Source organism: Macrotis lagotis, chromosome 2 (assembly GCF_037893015.1).
Source record: "Macrotis lagotis isolate mMagLag1 chromosome 2, bilby.v1.9.chrom.fasta, whole genome shotgun sequence".
NCBI classification, from domain to species: Eukaryota; Metazoa; Chordata; class Mammalia; order Peramelemorphia; family Peramelidae; genus Macrotis; species Macrotis lagotis.
The window spans coordinates 322,207,871-322,234,333 of NC_133659.1; the positions used below are offsets into that span (position 1 = coordinate 322,207,871).

The 26,463-nt window shown below is 39.3% G+C and overlaps 1 protein-coding gene and 1 pseudogene across 4 annotated transcripts in view; one reads left to right on the forward strand and one right to left on the reverse strand.

The window, feature by feature from the left end:
• The window catches only part of LOC141515287 (putative tetratricopeptide repeat protein 41), an 83,095-nt gene that overhangs the window by 37,718 nt on the left and 18,914 nt on the right, over positions 1–26,463 (reverse strand). For 3 of the 4 annotated variants that reach the window (XM_074226726.1, XM_074226728.1, XM_074226727.1), the window contains exons 4-6: positions 22,290–23,262; positions 20,055–20,235; positions 10,155–10,369 (exon numbers count right to left, since the gene is read on the reverse strand). In XM_074226726.1, the coding sequence (XP_074082827.1) occupies positions 10,155–10,369; positions 20,055–20,235; positions 22,290–23,052 (1,159 nt within the window). In that variant the 5' untranslated portion in view covers positions 23,053–23,262. The remainder of the gene's footprint in view (positions 1–10,154; positions 10,370–20,054; positions 20,236–22,289; positions 23,263–26,463) is intronic. The other variant, XM_074226729.1, reaches the window with a different exon arrangement.
• Positions 5,740–6,547, forward strand: LOC141510899 (epsin-2 pseudogene; annotated as a pseudogene).

The window sequence follows — 26,463 nt, forward strand, 5'->3', positions numbered from 1 at the left end:
CCTTGATAAGTTAAGTGACTGGCCCACACAGTGCTTAAGATGGTTTTAATTAAGTTAATTAATTAGAAAGCTAAGCTAAAGAGTTACAAATCATACTACATGACTTCTAAAACCCCTTGACTCAGAGATGAAATGTCCTGCCCCACGAGTTCCCTCTCAATAAGACTTTAAAAAAGAAGTTGGGTGTGTCTCATTTCTCAGGAATAACATAAAAGGATTTCTTCTTTCATATGGATTGTACTAGATGACCTGGGAGTCGCTTTGCTTAACAATCTCTAAGTCTGCAAAAATCCTTTGGGTCCTAGGAATGGTCAGTCAAAGTAAGATCATGGGAGACCTCAAAGCACATTTACAAAACTTACCAACCAAGTGACAAAATCATCAAAAATTCTAGTGCTATTCATTCTTGATGCAAATTTCAGATAGTTTCTCTTCTTACAAAAGCAAATCAATTCCATAGGCACTGAGAGAGACTGAAGTCTAAGCAAGTAAAGTTACCAACAGAAACTTGAAGCTCATCATTTTTAGGTAACTTTCACCCTAAGTCATTTTATGTTATAAGCATGGAAGTATCTTTCAAGAGAAGAATGCAAAGAAGGAAGAAAATCTGAATAAATGCTGCTCTATATTTTTGAAAATCTTAAATATGATGGCACATTCCAGCAGATATACAAATTGACATCACCAGACTGTTAGGACAATTTTAAAAATAATGATATCCACTGTCCTAAAGAATAAGAAAGCATTAAAAGAGGGGGAAATGAAGAAACATTAATAGTAGAAAGATGAGATTTTGCTTCAGATTGGTTTTCTACAGGAAAAAAAATATAAGTTTTTTTAAATGAGTGATTATTACTTCAACTCAAGTCAAAGAATTTTTGAGTGAGAAGGCATCTTGCAAAGATGTCCATAGGTCTTCCACAGGGCCTTCCATGTAAGGGGCCTACCTCTAAATCTTTTGAAATGATGAGGTACCCAAAGCCATACACAGGAAATCTCTCAGTTACATCTAGCTCTCAAAACCACCTGCTTTTCCAGTCACACATTTCTGTGTTTGGAGTCTGCGCTGTTCCTCCTGTACTATTCTCCAATGATGATATGTGATAGCCTTTTCATACTCAGTATGAAATGTTCAATAGCCCTTCCAATAACCATCCACTGGAATTCTTCACAGACTGCAATATTTCACAACTTGAAGACTTGCGGCATCACCAAAGATTATTAATGTTAAAAAGATGGATTGTTGTGCTAAAGAAAAGCCTGGGGATCATTAAAAGAAAAATCCAGTTCTTTTCCTTTTTATCCATTCTGGGACCAGTTGATTGTTTGTTCATAAGGTCTGTCAAAAATATATGTACTTATGGACTGATTCTATGGAGTACCCAACTTACTGCATAGAATCAAAGGGCATTTTTCATCCATTTAATTTTTCCTAAGTGAATACTTGAGCAAAACTCTTAGGTGATTATGGATCTCCAGGAGGATGCTTTATAATGTTCTAATGCAAAAGTTCTGAAACATATTGTGTCATGCTTCCTTTTTGGAAATCTGATGAAGACCATGGACCTTTCTAAGAAGCTCAGAACAAACCCTTCTTCATTTGACCTATTTAATAATATGAATAGATCAAAGGGTCACACTGAGGTCAAAGGTGAACTTAAGAGCATTTAAATGAATAAAATAAAATACATAGTATCATAAAGGAAAGCCACTATATTGGAGCATAGTTATTAAATTTGCTTTTAAAACTGATTCATGGATCCCAGTTTAAGATTTTAAAGCTGATGCAATCAGTATAAAGTTTCTAATAAACAGAAAATAAATTAGAGACCCTCATTAGCTATAGGGAATCCTTCCATTTGAATTCTTCAATGCTCTGTGATAGTAGAAAATACTTTTTTAAAGCAAAAGTCTCCCATTTTTAAGGCTCATGATATAAATAGATCAAATAAAATTATACCTATTGGATAATAATCTTTTTTTTTAGGTTTTTGCAAGGCAAATGGGGTTAAGTGGCTTGCCCAAGGCCACACTGCTAGGTAATTATTAGGTGTCTGAGACCGGATTTGAACCCAGGTACTCCTGACTCCAGGGCCGGCACTTTATCCACTGCACCACTTAGCCACCCCTGGACAATAATCTTTAAGGAAATCGACCAACAATATAACTGGGGAAAATTACAGTCTCTACCCCTTTTAGTCAATTGTGAATCTAGAAAAATGTGATCTGTTTTGAATATAGCTTATAAAAATCAAGTTAAATATATAGATATAACATTTCAAAAAAATTTCATAAAGATGAGAAAGATTGCATATAGGTCTACCTTTTAGAGAAACAGAATCTTATGCTACTTTTCCTCATTCTTTTGGGGAAACTTCCTTTCTAGAAGGTATTTGAGAAAATGAGCCTTCACTGTTTTCAAGCTTTATCACCTCTAGTAGATACAACTTCTATGTGTCTGTGGTCTGGTTTAAATGCTCTGCTCAGTTAATCTTCTTAAGTGACATTCCTGCATCCTAATATGTTACATGAGGAACAAAGTGTTGAGTCTCTATGTTATTTCTATTGCCACTGATGATGAAAAGGGATTATTATGAAGAAACACTGACAAATCTGTACCATTTGCTATCTATTTGCTCCTTGGAATTTAAGGAGGTATCTGCAACTGCTTGTATCATGTCAATTAATTTACTGTGAGGATATCAGTTTTGATATGGTCCATGTCATCTTCCAGGGATCATCAATGGGCAAAGAAAGCAATCAATAATCATTTATTACATGTGCCAAGCTCTGTCTTAAGTGCTGGGGATACCAAAAAAGGCAAAAGATAGTCCTACCCTCATGGAGCTCACAATATAATGGGGGGGGGGGGGTTGGGAGGCAGCTAGGTAGTGCAATGGATAAAGCACCAGTCCTAGAGTCAGGAGGACCTGAGTTTAAATTCAACATCAGACATTTAATAATTTCCTAGTTGTGTGACCTTGGGCAAATCACTTGATCCCATTGCCTTAAATTAAAAAAAGATCTAATGGGAGGGATAAATCAAGCAGATATATGTGTATATATGTATATATATATATATATATATATATATATATATATACATATATAAAACAGCTGTATGTAGGAAAAATAAGACATAATTAACAAAAAGAAGGCACTAGAATTAAGAGGGAATATTAAAGACTTCTTGGAACCTGAAGTCAAGGAGAAAAATGCTTATAACCAAGAAATGAAGTATCTCATTTTTCAAACAAGAAGGAAGTCAGTGCCACCAGATGGAAGAGCATGTAGTCAGGGAGTAAGGTGTAAGAATTCTAGAAAGATGGTGGGAAAGGAGCTTGGAAGGTCAGTTTTGAAGTTCTCTAAATGCTGAACAGAGAATGTTTTATTTGCTCTTGGAGGCAACAGGGAGCCATTAGAGTTTATTGAATAGGGGAATGACATGATCAGATCAGCAATTAGGAAAAATCACTTTAGTGGCTGAAGGAAGACTTGAGAAAAGCAGACCCACCAACAAGTATTGCAGTAGTCCAGGAGTGAGGTGTAAGAATCTGGATGCAGTGTCAGAGTTGAGAAGAGGGGATTGTCTGAGCTATTTTCATGTGAAGACAAAATCACAGGTCTTGGTAATGGTTTGGATTGGGGGGGGGGGGGGCGGTGAAAGAGCTAGTAACCAGTCCAGGAATCCTAGGTTGTGAGCCTGAGGGATGGGAGGATGGTGCCCTCCACAGTAAGAGGAAAGTAAATAGGAAGGGGGGGGGGACTTGAGTGGGAAAGATGATGATTTCTGTTTTAGACAAGTTAAGTTTATAGCCATTCAGTTCAAGGTGTCTGACAGGCAATTGGAGATGCCAGCTAGAGGTCGGCAGAGAGGTTAGAGCAAGAAGGGAGATTTGAGAATCATCCATGGGAGCTGATGAGGTCACCAAGCAAAGGAATAAGAAGAGAAGAGGGCCCAGACTAGAGGGTGTGATCTGAAGGAGGATACAACAAAAGTAGACCAAGAAGGAGTAGTCATATAGGCAGGATGAAAAACAGGAGTATAGGAGGTATCTGAACACTTAGAGTGAAGAGAGTGATCAACAGTGTCAAAGGCTTAGGAGAATGAGGACTGAGAAAAGATCACTGGATTTAGCAAGAGATCATGAATAATTTTGGAGAGAGCAATTGTGGTGGAATGATATGGTCAGAAGTTGAATTGTAAGGGGATGAGAAAAAAAGGAAGAAGAGAGAAAGTGGGAGCATCTTTTTGAAGAGTTAAGCTACAAAAGGCAGAATACATAAAGGAACAGAGTGAGATAGAAAGATCAAGTGAGGGTTTCTTCAAGATGGAAAAAACATGGGCATATCTGTAGGCAGGAGGAAAATGAGCCAGTAAACAGGGAGAGATGGTATACATAAAGTATTAATAATTAAACACTTATTTATGGACAATCTAAAAATGGATGACTCCCAGCACTCTCTGGCCCCCTTCTTGCCACTTCACCACCATCATTGAATTACTGCAATATAGACAAGCCCATTCTCTATGTTTCTGTTTAACAGATCAGCATGTTCAAATAACTTATCACCTAACAATGATGAGACTTTGCATGTGACTAGGTTGGTCCTTGGGTAACAAACTAGACTGTATACACAGCTTTTGAAAACTCAGGGAACCCCCCCCCCAATCATGCTAAGGTATCAGAATAGGACTTCAGGAAGACTTTTGCTTTCAAGAGTCTTTTAAAAAATTCTAAAGACTTTGAAGAGGGCCCTAAACAACTCTGGACGAAATCAAATGAAGTTAACAAAGAACCAGTGACATGGTTTCTTAATTAGAGCATAACTTTATAATGCCAAATCTTACAATCAGGGAAATCAATCAAACCAATTCTATGGCATCAAACACCCAACTGGGAAGAAATAATTCACCTTTAAATTGGCTGTTCTGGTCTCATATCAGACACAATTGGTTGAAGAAAGAGAACTGAACTGAGACTCAGGAGACCTGGGTTTGAATCCTGTTTCTAATACTTGGTATCTGACTCCAGGCCCTTCACCACTCTGTGCCTCAGCTTCCCCATCTATAAAATGGGAAAAGTATTTTGTAAACTAGGTGTAGATTATTAGTATTAATGTCTTAGAAACTTAGAAGGGAGAAAATCAGTTCTCTCTGATGATGCTTTTAGAAAGTCCCAGAACCTACCCATTTCTTTTGTTAACTCTATACCATGCTAACTGCCAGGCTGCTTCAACTTGGGTGAATAGAGCACTAAGTTTGTTCAAGAAAACAGGCTCCATCCCATGGCAAGGAAATCTTCCAAGAAGAGGAAATAAAAGCCGGAGGAAGGAGCATTCTTGGTTTTACTTCTCTGATGGGAGAGTGGGCTCCATATTAGAGGAGGGTGAAAGGGGCTAGCTACCAAAGACTGCTCAGTTTTTACTAAGAAAAAGGGGCTGGGAGGCAGATGTGGTGGCTGAGAGTAAGCTGGGCAGATAGCTCCCCACCAGCCAACTCCTTCCCTTCATCATCTCCTCCCCGGTGCCCTATATCTGGGCTTCCAGCCCGGGGTGGGGGACTGGAGAAGGAAAAGAGAAGATCATGGCTTCCAGTTTTTTGTCTCTGAGACTCAGAAGAAAATTATTTTGTAAAGTCTTTGCTTCAGATCATTCACTGAAATACCATAGGACATAAACTTGCTGACTACCAAGTTGTTTCTTTTTGAAGGACTTTAAAAGTATAACAAAATAAAAATGATGACTTTGTCTATAAGACGGCAGATAAACATTGTGAACAATTATTCTGAGGCTGAAATTAAAGCTTGAGAAGCCACCTCCTGGGGTTCTTCTAGTTCTCTAATGACAAATAGCAGACCTGACTTACAATGTGGTGGCATTTTCTGAAATCATGAGTATGATCAGAAAATGGCTAAATGACCATGGGAAGAACTGGAGTATAAGGTCCTGACACTCTTGGATTACCTGATTAAAACTGGCTCAGAATGAGTAACACAGCAATGTAAGGAAAATATATTTACTATCCAGACACTAAAAGATTTCCAGTACATTGATAGAGATGGTAAAGATCAAGGTACTAATGTAAGGAAGAAGTCTAAACAGCTGGTATCCCTTCTGAAGGATGATGAATGACTTAGCAAATAGCTCAGGTGACCACTGGGGTTGGTAGTAACCATATTACCTTTGGTAGAGGTTCCAGTCATCCCAACCTGTCAACTAGCTACTCTGAACAAGACTATGGCAAGTCTGGAGGCTCCCCAGCATCTTATCATGGCTCTACTTCCCCTCATGTTTCATTGGAGCTGGAACAGGCCTGACCTAAGACAAGAGAAACTTCAGCTACAGCTTGCATTAGAAATGAACAGAGAAGTTGCAGAGCAGGGAGAATGTCTCAGACAGGGAGATGATCTAAGATTACAAATGGCTCTGAAAGAAAGTCATAGAGATACTTAAAATTCCAAGAATGAAAGAGCATAATACTCTGTTGGATTTGAAGAATGCCCTACCCAACTCAGCTGTTGCCCCTCAGAAGGAAGAACCATAGGGAACATCAGCTATAACCAACCAAACTGACCCCTGGGGAGGAACTGCAACTACATCATCAACTACTTCTAACCCTTGGCAATCATTTGGTACCAATCCTGCAGTCCCATTGACCCATGGATGGCATCTGCAGGATCCTCTGCTCAGTCACTTCCAAAGAACACAGATCCATGGGTACCTTCCCAATCAGCTAGTGGAGTAGCAAAATCTACCACAGGTCCTTGGAGACCAACAGCTACTAACAAAACTGTTTCCACTTCTGGATCTTCTGATCTCTTCAATAACTTCAATGGTACACTTAAAGATGATTTTTCCAAATTTGACAACCTCTGAACTTCTAAAAGGACAGCTGAATCAGTTTTTTCTTTGCCATCCCAAAACAAGTCCAGATGCCTTTAATTATCAACATGTGAATTTGGCCTCAGGCAAACATAGTGGAACTTGGAAAACACTAGAGTCCTCCTTGGGCCCCAGTGCAGCCTTAGTAAATCTGGACTCTCAAATAACCAAGCCATCACAACCAGTTCCTTCACTGAATCCATTCTTAGCCCCAGGTTCCTCCACAGCACCAATTCCAATCAATCCTTTCCAGGTGAATCAGCCTCAGTCCCTGACATTAAATCAGATGAGAGCAAGCCCCATCATGGGAATAAGTCCTTTCAGCACTATGTCATCAATGAGCATGCAACCAATACCTCTGCCTTCCATGGCACTGGTAGTTGTTGGAAAGGCATCAATACCATCTTTGGGCAATGTGACATCTTTGACTAGAATGGGCCATGGGATAACCATGTCAGGATCTATGTCCCAACCTCTTCACAGTACAGAAATTCCTCCACCTGCATCCCAGTCCACAAGTACAACCAACCCTTTCCTCTTATAACATCCCAGATGAACAGAGTTTCTTTTCCAGAACATTTTGCAGATTGAAGTCTTCATTGGATTAAAATGAACAAAACTCTGTTTGGACTGAATGATGTGCAAGAGATTTGAACATAAATTTGTGGTTTACAGTCATGACTTAGAAGAATTGGCCTCTACTGGTTCATCTAACTCTAGTCCTGGCAGATAGTCCCTAACTTCATTTCATCAGACTTGTCTTAAAATGTTCTGATGACCCAGAAGTGAAAATGTTTCTTGCTTCTGTAGAGATTCCATTTTAAAGACTAGATTATGATGGAACTTATCATAATAGCATACAATTCTTCTTTCCAGTGACTACTCATTGTTCTGCATGTAATAGTGAAGGCATTAAAGATAAAAAGCAAGCTTTTAAAGTACTGTTCTCTTTGTTCACACGATGTTTTTTTAAGCACACATTTTATCATTAAGATTGTTTACACTACCACCAATCTGGTCAGAAATCATGTTTAATTTTGTTAGAAAAGTTCAGTATCTGGTGGAATAGTAAATTGGGTACAAGTGGTCCAAGAGACTAAAATATTGAATCCTGAAAGAAACTGGTTTATGCACTAAATGTTTTGTGCCTTGGTCAAAAATTAACATGATTTCTGTATAAAAGGAAAAAACCCAATGTTTATTTGTACTGCTTTTCATCTATATTTTATGTTGTCCCAGATTGCTGAATTTGTTCTTTAAAGGAAATTTGATTGAATTAAGGTTTGCTGTAAACAATTGCTGTCATCCTGACATTGCCAGAGATTTCAGTAATTAAAGTGAAAAATAGAAAAAAAAAGAAAAAATGAGCCTGGAAGAAGGGGCATAGGCAGAGGGGGAGAAAGTGGCAGGCTAGATAGGCAGTCCCACATCCAAGTGCCAGCTCTGGTCCTTGGTCCCCCCAAGTCTGGGCTGGTCCTCTAATGGCTCCCAGGCTCAGATGGAGGGGATTGGGAGAAGGGGTAGAGTTGGGACTAGATAAACTCTCCTATCTCATTCATATTTAAATCTTCTGACCCTTGAACAAAAGAGATCCTTAACTCTCCGGGCTGAGGGATTCTGGAGACCAGATACTGCTCGGATTGCACCAGTCACGTGCAGCAAAGAGAATGGAACTAAAATGCTTTCTGCACCCAGGATGTCCATTCTCCAAGCATGGGAACTTGCGCCAAAAGGTCTTCCAGGAAATAGGGCCTATCTGGCCAAGAAGAGCCACTCTCCAGGACTGGCTGCCCCTTTGGCTCAGACCCAGCTTCTCTTTGTCTTCCCCTTCCTGCTTGGGCTGCAAACTTTGCCCCAATGCAGGGCCAATACCCTGCAATCTAGGAAATGGAGAACAGTGTTCTGTTCCTCCTGTGAGGAGACACTTCCTTCCCTCTCTAACCCCTATGGACCCCACCTCTAGAGTACTGATTTCCATTGATGGCAGAGGGATAGCTCCTGGTGCCCTATGGAAATCTTTTTCTGATTAAAAGATAAGGCTACTTAATGGTTGGTCTAGAATAATATTTGGCAACATTGTAGAACTTAATAAAGAGTTCTTACTTGGGGATTTCTTTTGCATATTTGTTGGAAAGGTTTTCTTTTTTTTTCAATTAAGGGAACTAGGAAGGAGAAAAAACAGATTTTTTTTACATTTTTAGAAATAAATTAAGTTTTAAAAATAAATAGTAGTTGAATAATTGAACAAAAATATTGGAGGATTTATCTACATTAACACTTCTGTACTCAGTCAAATGATTTGTGTAATTAATCACCTTGTTTTCTTTTGAAGGAAAATCTTAGCATATGAAACTGTTTTTGAAATACTGACAATTAACCTTTGGAATAATAGAATAAATATATTTCAATTCACGACTTATACAGGCTCAACCAATTCTGTCTTGATGTGTTTGGGAAAGATCACTTTTGTTAATAATTAATCCCATCTGAGGCAACCTAGTGTCTTAATAAATAAGGCTCTGGGCTTGGAGTAAGGAAGAATATGTAAATTCTGCCTCCAACACTTCCTACCTGTTAACACAGGGCAAGTCACTTAACCTCTCTGAACCTCAGTTTAATCATCTATAAATTAGGATAGTAGCTAGCTCACAGGGCTGTTGTGAAGATTAAAGAGATGTTTGGAAAGCTTTTGGTAAAAAACTCAAGCACTACATGAATATTTATTATTATTATTATTGTTATTATTATTATTACTATTATCTCCCTTAGTTAATCCTGGTATCCCTTCTCCACATGCCCCAAAGACAAGTCATTGATTGAAAATTCACATATACTGCCCCCCCAGAACTCACCCCTTTTTAGTTAAACACATCCTACATTATCTCAGCTCATCCCCACTTAACACAGATACATCCAACCACATAAGAACAGCACACATACCTCATTAAATATAAACCTATTTAATGGAGTATGACTAAGATTGTAAATTCTTTGACAACAAAGACTACCCACACCAAGGCCTTCCCCAGGATTTATACATGTGCGCACACACACACACACACACACACACACACATACATATGCATGCATGCACACATACAATCCTAGGTTAGGATAGGATTCACTTGGTGAGAAAAGAAGTGAATAAGATCACAGCTGGGTTGAGGAGGGAGTTGGATGGGAAGAGGAAACAGAGTCAGAAAAGAAGAAAGCACCAGAATACCACCCAATATACTTTAATGAAGCATTTTCCAAAGCTCTATAATTACCAAATTGCTTGTACTGTAATTCAGTGATGAAGTAATGCATCACGGACATGATGTCGCTATGATCACAGCTGCTTCCTACATAATAAGGGATTACTAAGGTATCAGGATTTCTCTCTCTGAAAGAATTCACCCAACTTGCAATCAGTGTTGACTTCCCACAGCCACGTTCTCCAGACAGAAGAAAAATGGACTGGGTTGGTAGAATAGGTCTGATTCTGGAGGGGAAAAAAACAAGTAAACTTTAAATGCATTTGTTTGAAAAGATGTCTCCCTAAAAATACATATGCATGTATGTACACATATATGTGTTAGTGTGTATATATGTCTATTTTGTGCTGTATATCTATATAACGCACATATTTGTGTATACATCCTTTTTTCCCATACATTTTAACTTGATCGTGAAAATAGCTCCAAAAACTTAACTGATTCAGAGGCATTTTCACTGAGTCCAGCCGCATCATGACCAAATTAGTATTGGGTATATATTACATAGTAGAATTTACTATCCTACCCCCATCCCAACTCCCTAGGGAATAAAAATAAGTATAAAGTGGCTTATACAAAGTCCCCTAGACTCACATCAGGAGAACAGAGCTCTAGTCTTGGTTCTGCCACTAATAAATATGACCATGATTCAGCATGTCACATTCTCTGGCTCAAAGCATCCACCTCTGAAGGTACTACCTCCTGGCAGAGAGGTAACAGACTCAAAATACAGAATGTGGCAGATTTTTTTTTTTTGGACATCTCCAAAAGTGGAAATTTGATTTGCTTGATTATGTTTATTCATTATAAGAAGTTCCTTTTTCTTTTTTTTCTTGTTCAATTAAGAAAGGAGAAAAAATAAATACTTGTTCATTTAAAAAATAATAAAATTGAATTTTTTAAAAATAAGAGTTTTACCAGGAGGGACAGGAATTCAGAGAAGCCTGGAAGGATTTGCATGAACTGATGCTGAGCGAGATGAGCAGAACCAGAAGAACACTGTACACCCTAACAGTAACATGGGAGTGATGATCAACCTTGAAGGACTTGCTCATTCCTTCAATGCAACAATCAGGGACAATTTTGGGCTATCTGTAATGAAGAATACATCTGTATCCAAAGAGAAAGAATTATGGAGTTTGAACAAAGACCAAAGACTATTACCTTCAATTTAGAAAAAAAAACATTATCTTATGTAATTTTGCAATCTATTATACTTTATTTTTCTTCCTTAAAGATATGATTTCTCTCTCATCACATTCAACTGAGATCAATGTATATCATGGAAACAGCATAAAGACTAACAGAATGTCTTCTGTGGAGGGTATGAATAGGGATAGTGAAGCAGGAATGGGGGAAAAATTGTAAAACTCAAAATTAATAAAAATCTTTTTAAAGAAAAAATAAGTTTTAGAAAAAAATAACATGAAGGGTCAAATGATATATAAATTCTAGCTATTATTAATTTTAAGTTTTAAAACTTTTACATCAGCAAATTTCTCTAATAAAGATATGATATATAAGATATATGATTCTGATTTAGATATGTAAAAGCAAAAACCATTCCCCATTAAATAAATGGTTAAAGGTTATGAACAAGAAGATCTCAAAGAAAGAAATGTAAGTTATCAATGGCCATGTAAAAAAAATGCTTCAAATTACTAATAACTAATAACTAAAGAAATAAGAATTGAAACTACTCTGAGGTTCCACCAATAAATTGACAAAGATGAACAAAAATTAGAAGTGACAATTGTTGGAAGGAGTTTGAACAACAGACAAATTGCTATATTATTGATAGAACTGTGAACTGGTTCATCCTTTCTGGAAATTTATTTGGGACTCTTGTCCAAATGGTCATTAAATTATGCATACTCTTTGGTCATTTTATCATTTGTAGGCCTATAGAGGTCAAATAAAGAAGAAAAGAATCTATGTTAAAAAAAAATTTACATCAATCCCTCTACCACGTGACCCCCCCTCCAACTCATCTTAGCCCAAATAAGGCCATGATCCTCTTCACATCCTCATGCTCACTCCAAGGGATTGAAGGAATTTAAATTCTTCTCAGGGCAGCCAGGACTTGGAAAGTGCTGGAGTTAAGAGTCAAGAAGACCTCAATTCAAATCCAACCTCAGACACCTACTAAGTGTGTGCTCCTTGATTGATCCTTCTCCTCCTTGGCTTCCCTCCACTGTAAAAAGCACCTACATCCCGGGGTGAGGATTAAATGAGATAATACATGCAAGCAGCATATAGATGCTAGCTGTTACTGCTATCATTAATGATCAAGAGCCCTGGCCTCATCCAGTCAGACTCCACAGTTCCCAGTTTCCTCCTCTAAAGTCCAGTTTTAATGATCAGGGGTGACTCTTGCATTCCCAGGGGTCATGCTATCAGGGAACAAGCCCTTGCTGGCCCAACTAAATCTAAATTGGGTTTAAGTAAGGTTTATTAACAGACCTTGTTCTGTATACTGGTTGGGCAAAGCCCAGATAAGTTTCTAGAAAAATGACTTTTGACTAAGGAATTTTTTTTGACCAAAACTTCTCTTTTGGGGGGGTATGGGGGCAATCAGGGTTAAGTGACTTGCCCAGAGTCACACAGCCAGTAATTATCTGAAGTCAAATTTGAACTCAGATCCTCTAGCCTCTGTGCCACTGAGCTGCCCCTGATCAAGGCTACTCATATAACATAGCCCCAGGATTTACATATTTTTGGTTTATTTATTTCGGACTCAACTAGAGAGAACTGACAGAGAATACCAAGAGAGAATATTCCTTCTATGACCACAAAATATCCAGGTTCCAAAAGCCTAATCTTCTAAACAGAATCCCTTGGAGTATATTAATGCTTAAGACTGTACTAAGACTTTGGGGATGCCCTCTATCTGCTAATTCATGTCTAACTGCTCTAAACCTCGAAACCAGATGTATCTGGATAAGGATCTAGCACCATCAGAGTGAGCTTGTGGGGGCATCACATTCATAGTGACTCTTTCTTTACAAATATAAATCTGGAGCCACAGTTTTCACTACCTTAAATGAAGATTATAGGATCTGATTTTATATCACACACAGAACAAAAACTAATATAGCAATAAAATTGAAGAGTTTTTATCACCTCCTCCCTTATACTATCAAGAGAAAATATCAATAGGAAAATGGGAAGATTATCAAGCCATCTGGGGTCTCCTTTTTCAAGATTACAAATGAAATGTTGCCTTAGGAGAAATGGGGATTAAGCCAAAGCTTTTAGGCTCCACGAGAATGCTCCTTTTTTCCTGACCAACAGAACCAACACAGAGTAACCCCCAGTGCCAGTTATTGTTTCATGATTACAAAGCAAACAGCTAAACTAAACAACATGGACATCTAGATTAAAAGTATTTTAGGGAAAAAAATGTGTCACGGCAGGGCCTATTTGACTACTCTACTTCAAATAATGCACAGTAGGAATTCATTGAGTGGTTACTGACTGAAAAAGAAAAAAAATTATTTAAAAAAAATTTATGTAAACTCAACACTGTTAATACCTACCATTAAAAAATAAAAAGATTAGGTTTTCAAACATATGATTTAGGAAATTCGAGGAAAGCCTATTTTAAACACATGTTAAATTGCTATGCTATGCTCACGGGAAAGAATGGTATCTGGGTCCCAATTAGAGTTCCTATTAAATAGCCCAGGAAGTAACTGCATTATTCAAATTTGTACTGGATACTTTCCAAAGCACTGGAATCATTTATCATATTTTACATATTTATAACTTCAAAATGTTCTAATTTGAATATATTTTGGGATCCTTAGTCACACTAATCAGAGAACCTAGCTGTGGACCCTCTCTGATGTGGGTCTCACAATTCATAAAGATACTGAAACAAATCAGTGACCACTTAGGAATGTTCTAAGTTGGAAACAAAAGATGAGATATGGAATCAGATCTATTTGAAATTTATGTAGGTTTATAGAATAATTAAGAGCCAAAGCAGTTGCAGGGCACCAACAGAAGGAATATTTCTATTAAAAAAACCCATTTTGGATGATAACACAGAAGTCCCTGGGCCTCATTGCTCTTACCTGCAAAATGAAGAAATTAGACTAGATGCTCTGGTTTTTCTCTATAAATAGAGTTTTCACTACTTTAAATACAGATTATAGGATCTGATTTTATGTCACACTTAGGACAAAAACTAATATAACAGTAAAATTAAAGAAGACTTTTCATCAGCTCCTCCCCAAAATAACATAGAATATCAATAGAAAATATCAATATGAAAATGGGAAAATTATCAAGCCATCTGGGGTCTCCTTCTTCAAGGTTACAAGTTAATTATGTTGCCCTAGAGAAGTGGGAATTAAGCCAAAGCTTTTAGGCTCCACAAGAATGCTCTTTTTTTCCTGAACAACAGAACCAAAATGGAGTGACTCCCAGTGCCAACTCTAAGTCTATAGTCCTACAGTACCTCTGTTAATGAAAATGATTAAAGAACTTCCTGTCATCTTGTTCTGGAACCAAGATCCTCAGCCCTCTTAGCAATGAGGCTGGAGGACTTGAGTCGATTGCAGTGGCTAGAAAATTGCACAGTCATGTTAAGAAAGAAATAACAATCTACTTCTACTGAGTGTACGAGCTTAAAACAGATGAGGCCAAAAGATGAAAACAGTCACATAATCTAGTCAAATGAAATAGCAAACTGAAAGCATAATCAGAGAGAGAGAGAGAGAGATTTCCAAATGGAAACTGCCAAGGCCATGGTGATTCTGCCACAACTTTATGATGGAGATAGAAAGGACCCCAGAGATGATCTTATCATACAGCTATTGCATTTTATACACATTATATTTTATATAGTGCATCAGTTCTTAAAGGGAAGGGAAAGACTTAACTACAAACATTAAACTGCCATTCAGGATGGAAAAGAAAGATTAAGACTCATTCTTTCTCTAAAAGAATGTAGAAAAGGCAGAAAGTTTTAGAGTCTACAAGAATTGGTTTGGGGGTGGCTAGGTGGTGCAGTGGATAAAGCACTGGCCCTGGAGTCAGTGGGTTCAAATCCAGTCTCAGACACTTAATAATTACCTAGCTGTGTGGCCTTGGGCAAGCCACTTAACCCCATTTGCCTTGCAAAAACCGAAAAAAAAACAAAAACTGGTTTGGGCTTCAAGTCTCTGAGGCACCCAAAATGAATCACCAGGTCTCAGCCCATGGTGAGCCAGACATCACAAAATTCTCCTCTAGTCATCACCAGGGACAGTACCCCCTCTCTTTCCTCCCCAAGGCTTCATCTCCTAGGAAAAGGATGAAACCTTCCACTGATCATGGCCTGCACCATCAGACCCAGTACTGGTATATTTAGAACAGCCCAGAGGGTTAATGTTTACTGCTAAGCATGACAGGTAGAGCTTCTCTCCCTGCCCCCCAATAGGGGGCAGGATCATCACAGACCTGGTGAAATGAGATGACTTAGACAAGATCATACAGCTAGGAAGCCCTCCAATTGAGACTGGAACTTGGGTCCACTGACTGGTTCTAGTGCAAAGCAAAGTAAGCTTCTTCACTTTCAATTTGAAACAAGTTTAAGTAGCCCCGATTTTATTTAAACCAGAAAATAATTCTATTAAAGGCAACTACAACACACCTTGCTTATTAGCAAATAAAAATTAACATCTTGCCAAAACTGAACTTAAATACATATACACAAAATTGTAAAAGAATATATCTTTTATATATAAATGTATTATATATGTAAAAGTAGATATTTTGTTAATGATATGGAATTTTACAATTACTATCTTATATGTATATGCATGCATGTATGTATGTATGTATGTGTGTTTATACACAACCACATACACACACACACACACACACACACACACATACACAAAATGAGGTCCTCTAAAAGATGATACATGGAGCCCTGTTGTAGCACCCTAATGGAGTGAAGGGGGAGTGGTACAAATAGAATCAATGCATCAACCACCTCCAGGAACCTGTCACACCTACAAGGCAGGCAGCTATATACCTCTGGGGTGCTGGCTCTATTTTAAAGCAACTACTTCAAGCCTGTTCAAATCACATCCAGGATCACTCTGCAAACAACAGACTTTAACAAATAGCAGTTACACGGTCTTATTGCCTATATGTAACTCTAGGAAGAGGCTAGGTTTTACATTTCTGGTGTAGAATCACTAATCAGAGGAAGGATCTGACCTACTTGATCATACACAATCCCTTAATCTCATCATGTTCTCTAGATGCTAAACTGGCAGCACATTAAAGGATTTTAAAACAGTAGCTCTTTTTGGATTCCCCAAAGACTCTCTGCACTCTTCTTTAAATGGCCCTCCTCCTCCAGATTCAGGTTTACTTTTATCACATCTGAAATTCCATTATGCCTCAGAACACATGGGACTCTGAGGAAGATATTATCACTTTTTTCATATATATATATATATATATATATATATATATATACATATATTTTATATATATACTATTTTTTCCTCAATTACAAGTTAAAACAATTTTCAACATTCTTTTTAAAGTTTTGAGTTCCAAATCCAGTCCCTTCCTCACCTTTTCTCTTCTCTACCTGGGATGGTAAGCAATTGGACATAGGTTATACTCATGCGATCATGTAAAAACATTTCCATCTTGTTCATTTTGTACAAGAAGACTTGAACAAAACAAAAAGAATGAAAATGAAAAATAGCATGCTCCAGTCTGTATTCAAACAATATCAGTTCTTTCTCTGAAGGCAGATAGCATGTTTCATTAGTAGTCCTTTGGGTTTGTCTTGGATCATTTTACTGCTGCCAAGAACTAAGTCTATCATAGTTGATCATCGCACAATGTTGCTGATACTGTATATAATATTTTCTTGGTTCTGCTCACTTCACTTTGCAACAATTCATGTAAATCTTTCCAAATTTTTCTGAAATCATCCTTCTTGTTATTTCTTATAGCATAATCATATACCACGACTTGTTTAACCAGATTCCCCAATTGATGGACATCCCCTCTATTTCCAATTCTTATCACCACAAAAAGAGTCACTATAAATATTTTGGAAAATATCATCCATTAATCATGGTGGAATTTGGATGTACTCTCCTAAGTTACATTGTGCTTTCTATCAGACAAGTCAAAGTCCAGGAAGTGTAGCCCTTCACCTTGATCACCTCATAACCACTTTCAACATCTTTTCGATCATCTGAATCAGTATCAGTTCCTAAAGCAGTTGAAATATGGGCAACATTCACACCATTCTATACAGGAACACTGAAGTTTCTACATTCCCCAAGGACCCACCTGTGACAATTTGAAGAATGGACATTGAGTCTGTCCCCCATTAGGTAATGGGAATGGGCAGAATCCAGATTGCAGCCACTTTCAATAACATGGTTTTAAGGAAAGTCACTGATCTTCCAAGTCACATATGTCAAAAATAAGCATTGGACTGGAAACAAGCAGCTTGAAATTATTGTTATACCTAACAATATTGGGAATGATAAATTTAAAAAAATATTCATATTTCACTGGACCAAATTAAGACCACTTTCTCTCTCTTGGTATAACAACAACCAGTTGTGATTCTGCAGTAACACTGTAGTTTTTTGACAAAGACAATCAGGGTGGTAGAAAAATCTGTAACTTATAAATATTCAAGAGGATGAATGCTGAAAAACTCCTAACATGTAACTGGAAAAATAAAATATCAATTAAAAAAAAGATACTGATAGCACATGACATAGCAATGGTACCAGTCCCAATGGTCTTGTTATAGGGAACCTGGTCTTCTGTTAGGACACTGACAATTAGCTGATCCTCAACAGTAGTTTCCCCTTGGGGGAAAAATCTCAGGTCAAATATTGTGGGTCAGGCTTTGAGGATTTCTGAGTTGGATGTGAGAATGCTGCTCCTGGACTCTCACACGTGAATATATATATATATATATATATATATATATATTTTTAATTTTGAGTTCTGAGTTTTCTCCCTCCCTCCCAACCCTCCCCTGTCCATTGTGAAGGCAAGAAATTATACATGTGAAATCATGTAAAACATTTCTCAAAAATATGCTTCAATCTGTCTTTGTTGTTCCTTAGTTCTCTGTCTGGAAGAGAGGAAAGCATTTTTCATCGTGCATCCTCTGGAAATGTCTTGGATCACCTTCTTGATCAGAGTCATTCACAGTGGGTCACTACCACAACATTGCTATTACTGTGTACAGTGTTCTCTTGGTTCTGCTCACTTCACTCTGCTTCAGATCATGTAGTTTCCCAGGTTCTTCTGCATCATCCCCTTCATCATTGCTTATAGAACACACAATGGTCTTCCAGCATGATCCCATTCCACAACTTGTTCAGCCATTCCCCATTGAACAGGCATACCTTCGATTTCCAATTCTTTACCACCACAAACAGAGCTGCTATCACTATTCTGTCCTTTCCTTATCTATTTTGGATACAAACCTAGTAGTGGTATTGCTGGATCAAAGGGTATGCACAGGTTTATATAGGTGTGATCCAAGTTGCTCTCCAGAATGGTGGGATCAGTTTACAATGCCACCAACAGTGCATCAGGGTCCCAGTTCCCCCCCATCCCGAGTGGAGGAAGGGATGGTCCTTTGCCTTTCTTTGTGTACCCAGCCCTTAGCACAGTGCCTGCAGACAGTAGAGATTTAATAAGTGCTTACTGACTGACTGGACAAGGAAGTGGCCTTGAAACCACAAAGCCCTGGGTTCAAGCCCTGTGCCTGACAATTACTAGCTCTGTAGCTAGTAATTACTAGATCTGTAGCAGATCATTCAAGACCATGCCCAAGACTCCAAATGGTAGAGAAGGTACTGACCCACACTGGTGGCCAAAGTTCCCTTTAACAGTGAAATCACTGAACCACGTCCCACCACCATTCCTGAAACAAGCTCAAGGCAGAACCAAAATGGTGGAGTAAAGGTAGAAAACATCCTCGTGTGAAAACCCTCCACCAAGCCATACTGATGAGCACTTTATCTCATTTGATCCTGAAGGGTCAGTGATATTGTTATTCCCATTTTACAGACAAGGAAATTGAAGCAGATTAAGACAGTTAAAGGACTCACTCAGGGTCCCACAGCTAATGTGTATCAGAGGAAGGATTTGAATATAAGTCTTCCAGACTCCAAATCTGGGTTCTATCCACTATGGATGGCACCATCACTTTGTTGCCTATTTTTCATCTTACAGTCTTGGAGAATATTCTGGATTTGCCTACAGTTACTTAACTGGGATGAGTGAGAGGAGGGTCAATCCAGGCCTTCCAGGCTTCCAAGGTCTTGCTGCTTCTCTAGGCTAAAGCTATTACCAAAATACATGACTTTAATAAAGCCTCTGAAGAGGTTATAATTCCCAAATTCACTTCTTCTACTTTCTGAATCTTGGGATCACACAGAATCAGAAACTAGAGATGGAAGGGATTTCAAGGTCATCTTAAAGATGTGAAAATTGAGGCCCAGGGAGGTAAAGTCAAATATTTATTCAGTAGGCATTTCTTAAGAATTTCTCTCATGTACAACACTATAAGAGGTGCTTTGAGGAATATAAAATCTAAAAATAAAGAAATAAAGAAATGGATAGGTAAATAGATAAAGCTAGGAGGCAGACCCCTGCTCTGAAGGAGCTTCCAAGTCTTCTTGGAGAAGCTGAAGTATACAAATAGGGAGGGAAAATTGGGAAAAGCATACAAATGAATGATAATGACTCTGAAGGGAGTCAGGGAAATGTAAGATCAAGGAAGACTTGTTGGAGATGGTGAGCCCTTCTGAAGACATTTCCATTCCAGACCCAAAGAAAACCCATTTGCCAAAGTGTGGCTGCATTGCCTCAACCCAATCATAAGACATCATTAACATCTCACTCTGTTACCTGAGGACAGATTCCAGAGAGCTGTCAGATTCCTGTTTCCCAGTATCTTTATGAGGTTCCTTCATCACAAATTTTTCCAAAGCATCAATTGCTTGCTTCGATTCTTTAGACAACACAAACATCTTCGGACACTTTGCAGTAAAAGCTTCATGATAAGAACGTTCAAAGTTGTGTTCATAGTCTTGAAATAAAAAAAAAACATTTCTGTTATTACCTGACAAGGACAGGTTCAGTCATTGGCAGCGCATATCCACTACACCACACAGACGCCTGCCCCTCTGTGTCTGGGCCAGCCTCAGTGTAGACTAAACCATGAGCCAACACTGAAGCCTCCTCAATGTGTACTTTTCAAATAAAAGATTTTGAAGGAATCAAAATGGATTCCTAATGGAAAACAAACAATACATAAAACCTAAATGAAGAAAGATTTAAATAAAAATAAAAACTTTGGAAAACAGAAGGACAAAATGCTATTTCCCAAGAAAAGGAAAATTTACACCAGTGAAGCTATACAGTAGGGTGATTCTATAGCACCATACAAGGCCCTTCTTCTCTTTGGAGATCAGTTCTTTCATGTGTAAATTTAAAAAACGGAACTAGGGGGTTTTTACAGTTTTTTTAACTCTGAATTTCTGGGATGCTAAATTCAGTTCAAAAGGACTCAACACGTACTCATTTAGGAGACCCCTACATTCCCTGGCTTTTGGTTATCTGTCTCTTTGCAGTACAAAGTGCAACAGAGAGCCAGCCTAGGAGTCAGGAAGATCGGGGTTCAGGTTCTGCCACTCAGCACTCAGTTCTCCCAATACAACAGTGATCTAGGCCTTTGACTTAAGATATGGGTCCTAAAGAGAGACCCCAGGTGCACGAGGTGTCACACAGCTACAAGTGAGAAAGTTTTCTCATAGCCTCACATTCCTACAACCCTTACATTCTGCAGGACTATCTTAAGACATAGGTAGTGTAGGTCTTAGTTTGCAGTCTTAGTAAGTCACCTGGAACAGTGGTGTCAAATCCAAACACAAAATAGGCCAGCATATTGACTTAGAAAATGTTAATATGTCCTATTGTGTTTTTTGTTTGTTTAGGGGTTTTTTTTTTGGGGGGGGGGTTGGTTTGGTTTGGTTTTTTAATTTTGCAAGGCAATGGAATTAAGACCACATAGCTAGGTAATTATGAAGTGTCTGAGGTTGAATTTGAACTCTGGTCTTCTGGCTCCAGGGCTGGTGCTTTATCTACTGCACCACCTAGCTGCCCCTCTATTGTGATTTTTATTCATTTTGTTAAGTATTTCCCAATTAAATTGTATTGTTGAGGTATTATCTAGACAGGATACATCAAAGACAGGGCTTAAACCCCCATCTTCCTGCTTGCTCTCCATCCATGATGCCACTTTGCTTCATGGTACAAAAATTATTATTACTATTTAACAAAAGGAGAAACTGAGGCTCTGAAAAATTAAAATAATCTGCCCATGGTCACACAGCTAGTGAGATTTAGATGGAATTCAAACCCAGGTCATCTAAACTCCAAGTTCAGGAAGCTACCCCCTAAATCACAGGACCTCAAGCTTCTAATCTCTATTCCTCCTCACTTCTGAGCCCCAGCCCACTCCAGCCTTGGCGAGCCTTGGGACTCAGTCTCCATTTACCCTCAAAATGAAACTGTACATAGCAGTTGGGTTCTGGAGTCCAAGGGGAAAGAGCACAATACTTATGGCACATCCTATTTAAAACAGGCTGTTGTGGACTTGCCCAGCAATCTTACTCTACCTTTTCCCTGCTGACATGCTTCACTTATATGCTCTTCCTGAGCCCACTACTTAGAAACAGGAAATCCTTTCTGAGTCTATCCCCTGCTACAATCCAATTTGTACACATGCTCTTTCTATGTCTAGAGTCAGGATAACATCAGAGAACCAGCTCTCCAAGGAAAGGTGTGTTGGTGATTCTATGCCAAAGCATCTGCTACAGAGTGGGTACTTCATGAGAGTGTATTGACTGACTGACTTGGGTAATTCCTGCAAACCAGCCCATCATCTTTCTCCCTTCTGTTTTCCAGTTTGTTCATAGGTTTGGCAGGAGCTCATTTCAATACGGCAGAGATCCAGTTGTCATCAGAATACTGTAACAGCTACTTACCTTTAAATGTTCTGTGACACTCGGATTTAAAAAGCCCACCCAAAGACAAAGTATGATGAGGACCCTCCGCTCCAGGCCCTGGTGGTTTACTAACCTACATTTTCTGATGGAGCAGCAGCAGGATAAAGTTTTTCTATCACAGCTGACCAGTCTTTAAAAACCAATTCGCCTAGCTCCTGGAGATCTCTGTAAAACCTGACTGGAAGCCCTTTGCTAATGATCTTGGCTTTGAGCTCACCAATCCGTCGTTTTTCGTATTCCTTCTGCTGGGATTGTGGAGAGGTAATCTTTTCCTTTTCACCTTCTAAGGATTTCAGTAGCATGGCACCAGTCCGAAAATAATAATACTGAAATTGGGAATTATTCATAAAGGCCGCCTGGGTCACTTCCAGCTCTGTGAGGCTGCAGGTGAAGTTCTCCAGGACCCAAGGGTAGCCATTGTGGGCTGCCACATAGAGGTTCTTTTCTACCTTGGAGAGCCCTGGCAGCTCGGGGCTGCCAGTGGGCAGGAAATTTGTATCCTCATGGAGGAATTCTCCATAGGTCTGTCCCAGCATGCAAAGAAAAAAAGGGAAGGAGCTATTGATGTAATCGAGGCAAAGCTTCAGTTGCTGGGATTGCAGGCTGCTGTACTGTCTACGATAGTTAGGATAGAGGGGGTCATGAGCCTCAGTTGCTGGCCACCTTAGGTCAATGGCCTTGAAATACGTCCCCCGGGAATTGCAGATTTCATTAAGCTGAGGGAAGATGTTGTTTGCTAAGAAATCTCTTTCTTCTTGGAAATCCTTGAGAGTGGAACATATGTAAGGCCGGATTGGGGGCTGTGGCTTTGAGACAGCCTGAGGAGTCTTCTCCATGATTTCAAGAGGCTTCTAAAACATTTCATGTGACTCAAGAAGACCCGGGTTTTACTTAGATGTCCTGCAGGGTGACTCAGCTCTTAGTTGTCAATGCTTCTGAGATGTCCCCCAATAACATCGGACACCAAGAAAGTTAAACTTCTTCCCCAATATGATTCATTTCTCCCTTAGCAGCTTAAAATCAACAGAGGTCGGAGTTGAAACAACCTAGTGGAAGAAATAAACAAGTAAAAACCACATTCATTTTGAAGGTTACCAGGAATGGAAGCCTTTTTTAATCTTCCCTGAAAAGACTTGGCTGATTATAATTATAATGATTATAGAGGTATTCATTCCCTCTATCAAGTAACCTCATGGCATCCATTGCACCTAACATCAACTCCCACAGCAAAGACATGTACAAATTGTAAAAATTATAACTGCCCAGAGAGCAGACTAAAAGGGAGTTGGTCAACTATGTCCAAAGCTAAAATGAACAATGTTCACGCCCAAGACAAGGAGAATAGCTGTGGGGTCAGATCCCTCAATGGGGAGAAATATAGGGATGAAGTAACAATCATGACTTAAGGAAGAGATCTGAGAGGAAAGAGGGGGAAATGGAGGACTGAAGTAAAGGTTGAGACTGAGAATATACCTGATACCTGAAAAGAGGTGGCCAGACCATTGTCAAGTTATACTGCCCATGACTCACTCTGTTTCTTCCCTACGTTTGCTAAAAATTCTCAGCTGAGCTCCTGGAGGGTGTGTGACAGTCATGGACAAAGACATCAAAGTCTACACTGATCCAAGACAAGGTAAATGGTTCAGGGTGTTTTTCCTTCTGTTTCCCATTATAACATTTCATGTTGACCACTGTATAAGTATTTACAATTTCCTGTGTGCTGAGAACTGGGCTGGGCCACTGGGGTTGGCCCCTGCCCTCGACAGCTCCCACTCTAATGGGGGAGACCCGAGGGACATAAATGATCCATACAGAATGAAAGGAAAGGAACTGGAGAGGGGAAGGCAGTAGAAGCTGGGGTGTCTGGGAAGGAAGTCTTAATGAAAACCAGGAAACCAAGAGACAGGATGTTCCAAGAACTGGGGACCAGCTCATACAAATGCAAAGAAACATGAGATGGCTTGCCATGGATAAGGAGCAATAACAGGCCAACACAGCTAGATCATCATGGATCCAGAGGCTCAAGTGTCAGAAGTCTAGAAGGTGGCAAGAGAGCAAGGATGCTCTCTGGTCTCCCTATCTCAGAGACCAGAAGCCACATCTCTCATTCAGTGTCCTAGAGGTGCCTCTGAAAGCTTCTCTATTGTTATTGGCTTGAGTCCCCATTCTGAATGTGTTTATACACATACATACATGCACACACACACACACACACACACACACAAACACATACTTTAGCACCTAGTGATTGGTTCCCCAGTTCTTTTCAATCTATTTGCATCAATGAACTTTACAAAGGGATAATTATTGAAAGGATATAGCAGGAATAGAAATACAAACATTTCCTTCCCAGAACTTGAGGGGCAAGCTTGCCTGCATTGCCACCTCAGTTTCTGAAGACACAGTTTCTCCATAATATTAGCACCACCAAGTTCACATTCAAATGGAACCTCCTTTCTAGATGAGTACTCATCTCAGCTGTGACAGGAAGCCACTCCTCTTAGCAGAGCTGGCTCCCAGACTCTTAAGATTCTCAAATTCTTACATGGTTCAGTTTCCTGACCTTTCAAAACCCACAAGATCTTAACCTGCAGATTAATGTCCTTAACATTAAGGGAAAAGAAAAGAAAAGCAATGACAATGCAAAGGACCAAAACCCCTTTATACAGGGTAATGTGTTGGCCTAGATGGGAAGAGGCCTATCCTTCACTGGACATTGTCTAACAGGAATAAATCAGTCAAAGAAATTGGATCCAGAGAAAACGAGGCTGGGATGATCAAAGGCTTTCTGAAGGTGCCCCCAGCTCCATTTCTGCAGCTGCAGTCCATCAAAGAGGCTGCTGCTCACACCACTGGTCAGCAGGTCAGACCTGTGCCAAAGACTCTCTGAGCATCCCCTTGACACATCATCATAATTCTCTCAGATCCAGGCTCCCTGACCTCTTCCACATAAGGATATACATCAGCTGCATTGTGGGCATGAGCCGGTGAGGTTATGGAAGGAACCACAATGCTGACGGAAGGTTTTATATCTGATCCTACATGTAACAGGGATCTTCTGGAGTTCCAGATTATAACACTTAAAGAAAGGCAGCATATCTATAAAACCCAGCATACAGTGCATATTATAATATTTAATAAACTTATTACTCAATCCAACTTGTCAGTCACACTCCATATATCCAGAAGTCAAACAACCACAACCATGTGGAACTAAGCTTTGAACCCAGAAGCAAAGTGAAAAAAGAATCCAACAGCAACAACAACCCAACAAGCCAAGGACGTATTGAAATTGGTTAAGACTGGCTTCCAAAAGTTACTTGCAAAATTTTGGCAAATTACTGACAAACACTACCAAGTAGGGAATCAAATGTTAATTGTCTAGACTTAACAAAGTGATGGAGAAAATATTCATAATACAAAATGCTTTGTGAGTACATTTTTTTAAATAAGAGCTGGTTATTAAACACATACCAGCACACAAGAGTCCAAGAACACTATTCCTTAGGAAAGGGTAGGGAACCAGCTCCTGGGCAACTGGACCAGATACATGTCACAAACAAGTAAGTCCCTTAAGCCCTCAGGACCCCAAGCTCCTCACTAAGACTTTAAGTTGTCTTAAAAAACTCTGTCTGGGGACAAGGTGGCAACCCAGCTGAACTCTTCCAACATTCACCTCCAATTAAATTTTGGAGAAGCAGGAAAAAAAAGGTTTGGGTGAGATATTTCTGACCTAAGACAACTTAGGCAGTCCACAGGAGAGGTCTCTAACACTGGGGAGATCACAGGCCCACAACACGGAGCAGCAGCTTCTGGATCTCTCAGTCCAGAAACAATAAAGGGGCTGGACAACTAGTCAGAAATCTGGTATTGATTGGCACCTTGACAGCCCAGACATAGAAGAAGCAGAAAGGTCTTGGTCACAGTTCTAAGGGGAAGAGGAGCACTAGCACTTTCAGTGGCAATATTCCCCTAGTGAACCTCCAGGGCCAAGAGAGTGCTAGTGCTTGAAGCACAGAGGACCAGGCTAAAGACCAGAGCACAGACCAGGAAAATAATGACCAAACCTCACCCAGGATCACAATATCTTAGAAACTACAAAAACCTGTAGACTCCCAGAACTAGCTCTGAAAATAGAAGCACAGAAAAGCCTAGAACTTGGGACAGTACCTCTCCACCCTAGAGGGAGAGGCCAACTTTAATATGAAATTCAAAGACAAGAAATAGGCTAAAAAATCATCAAACAA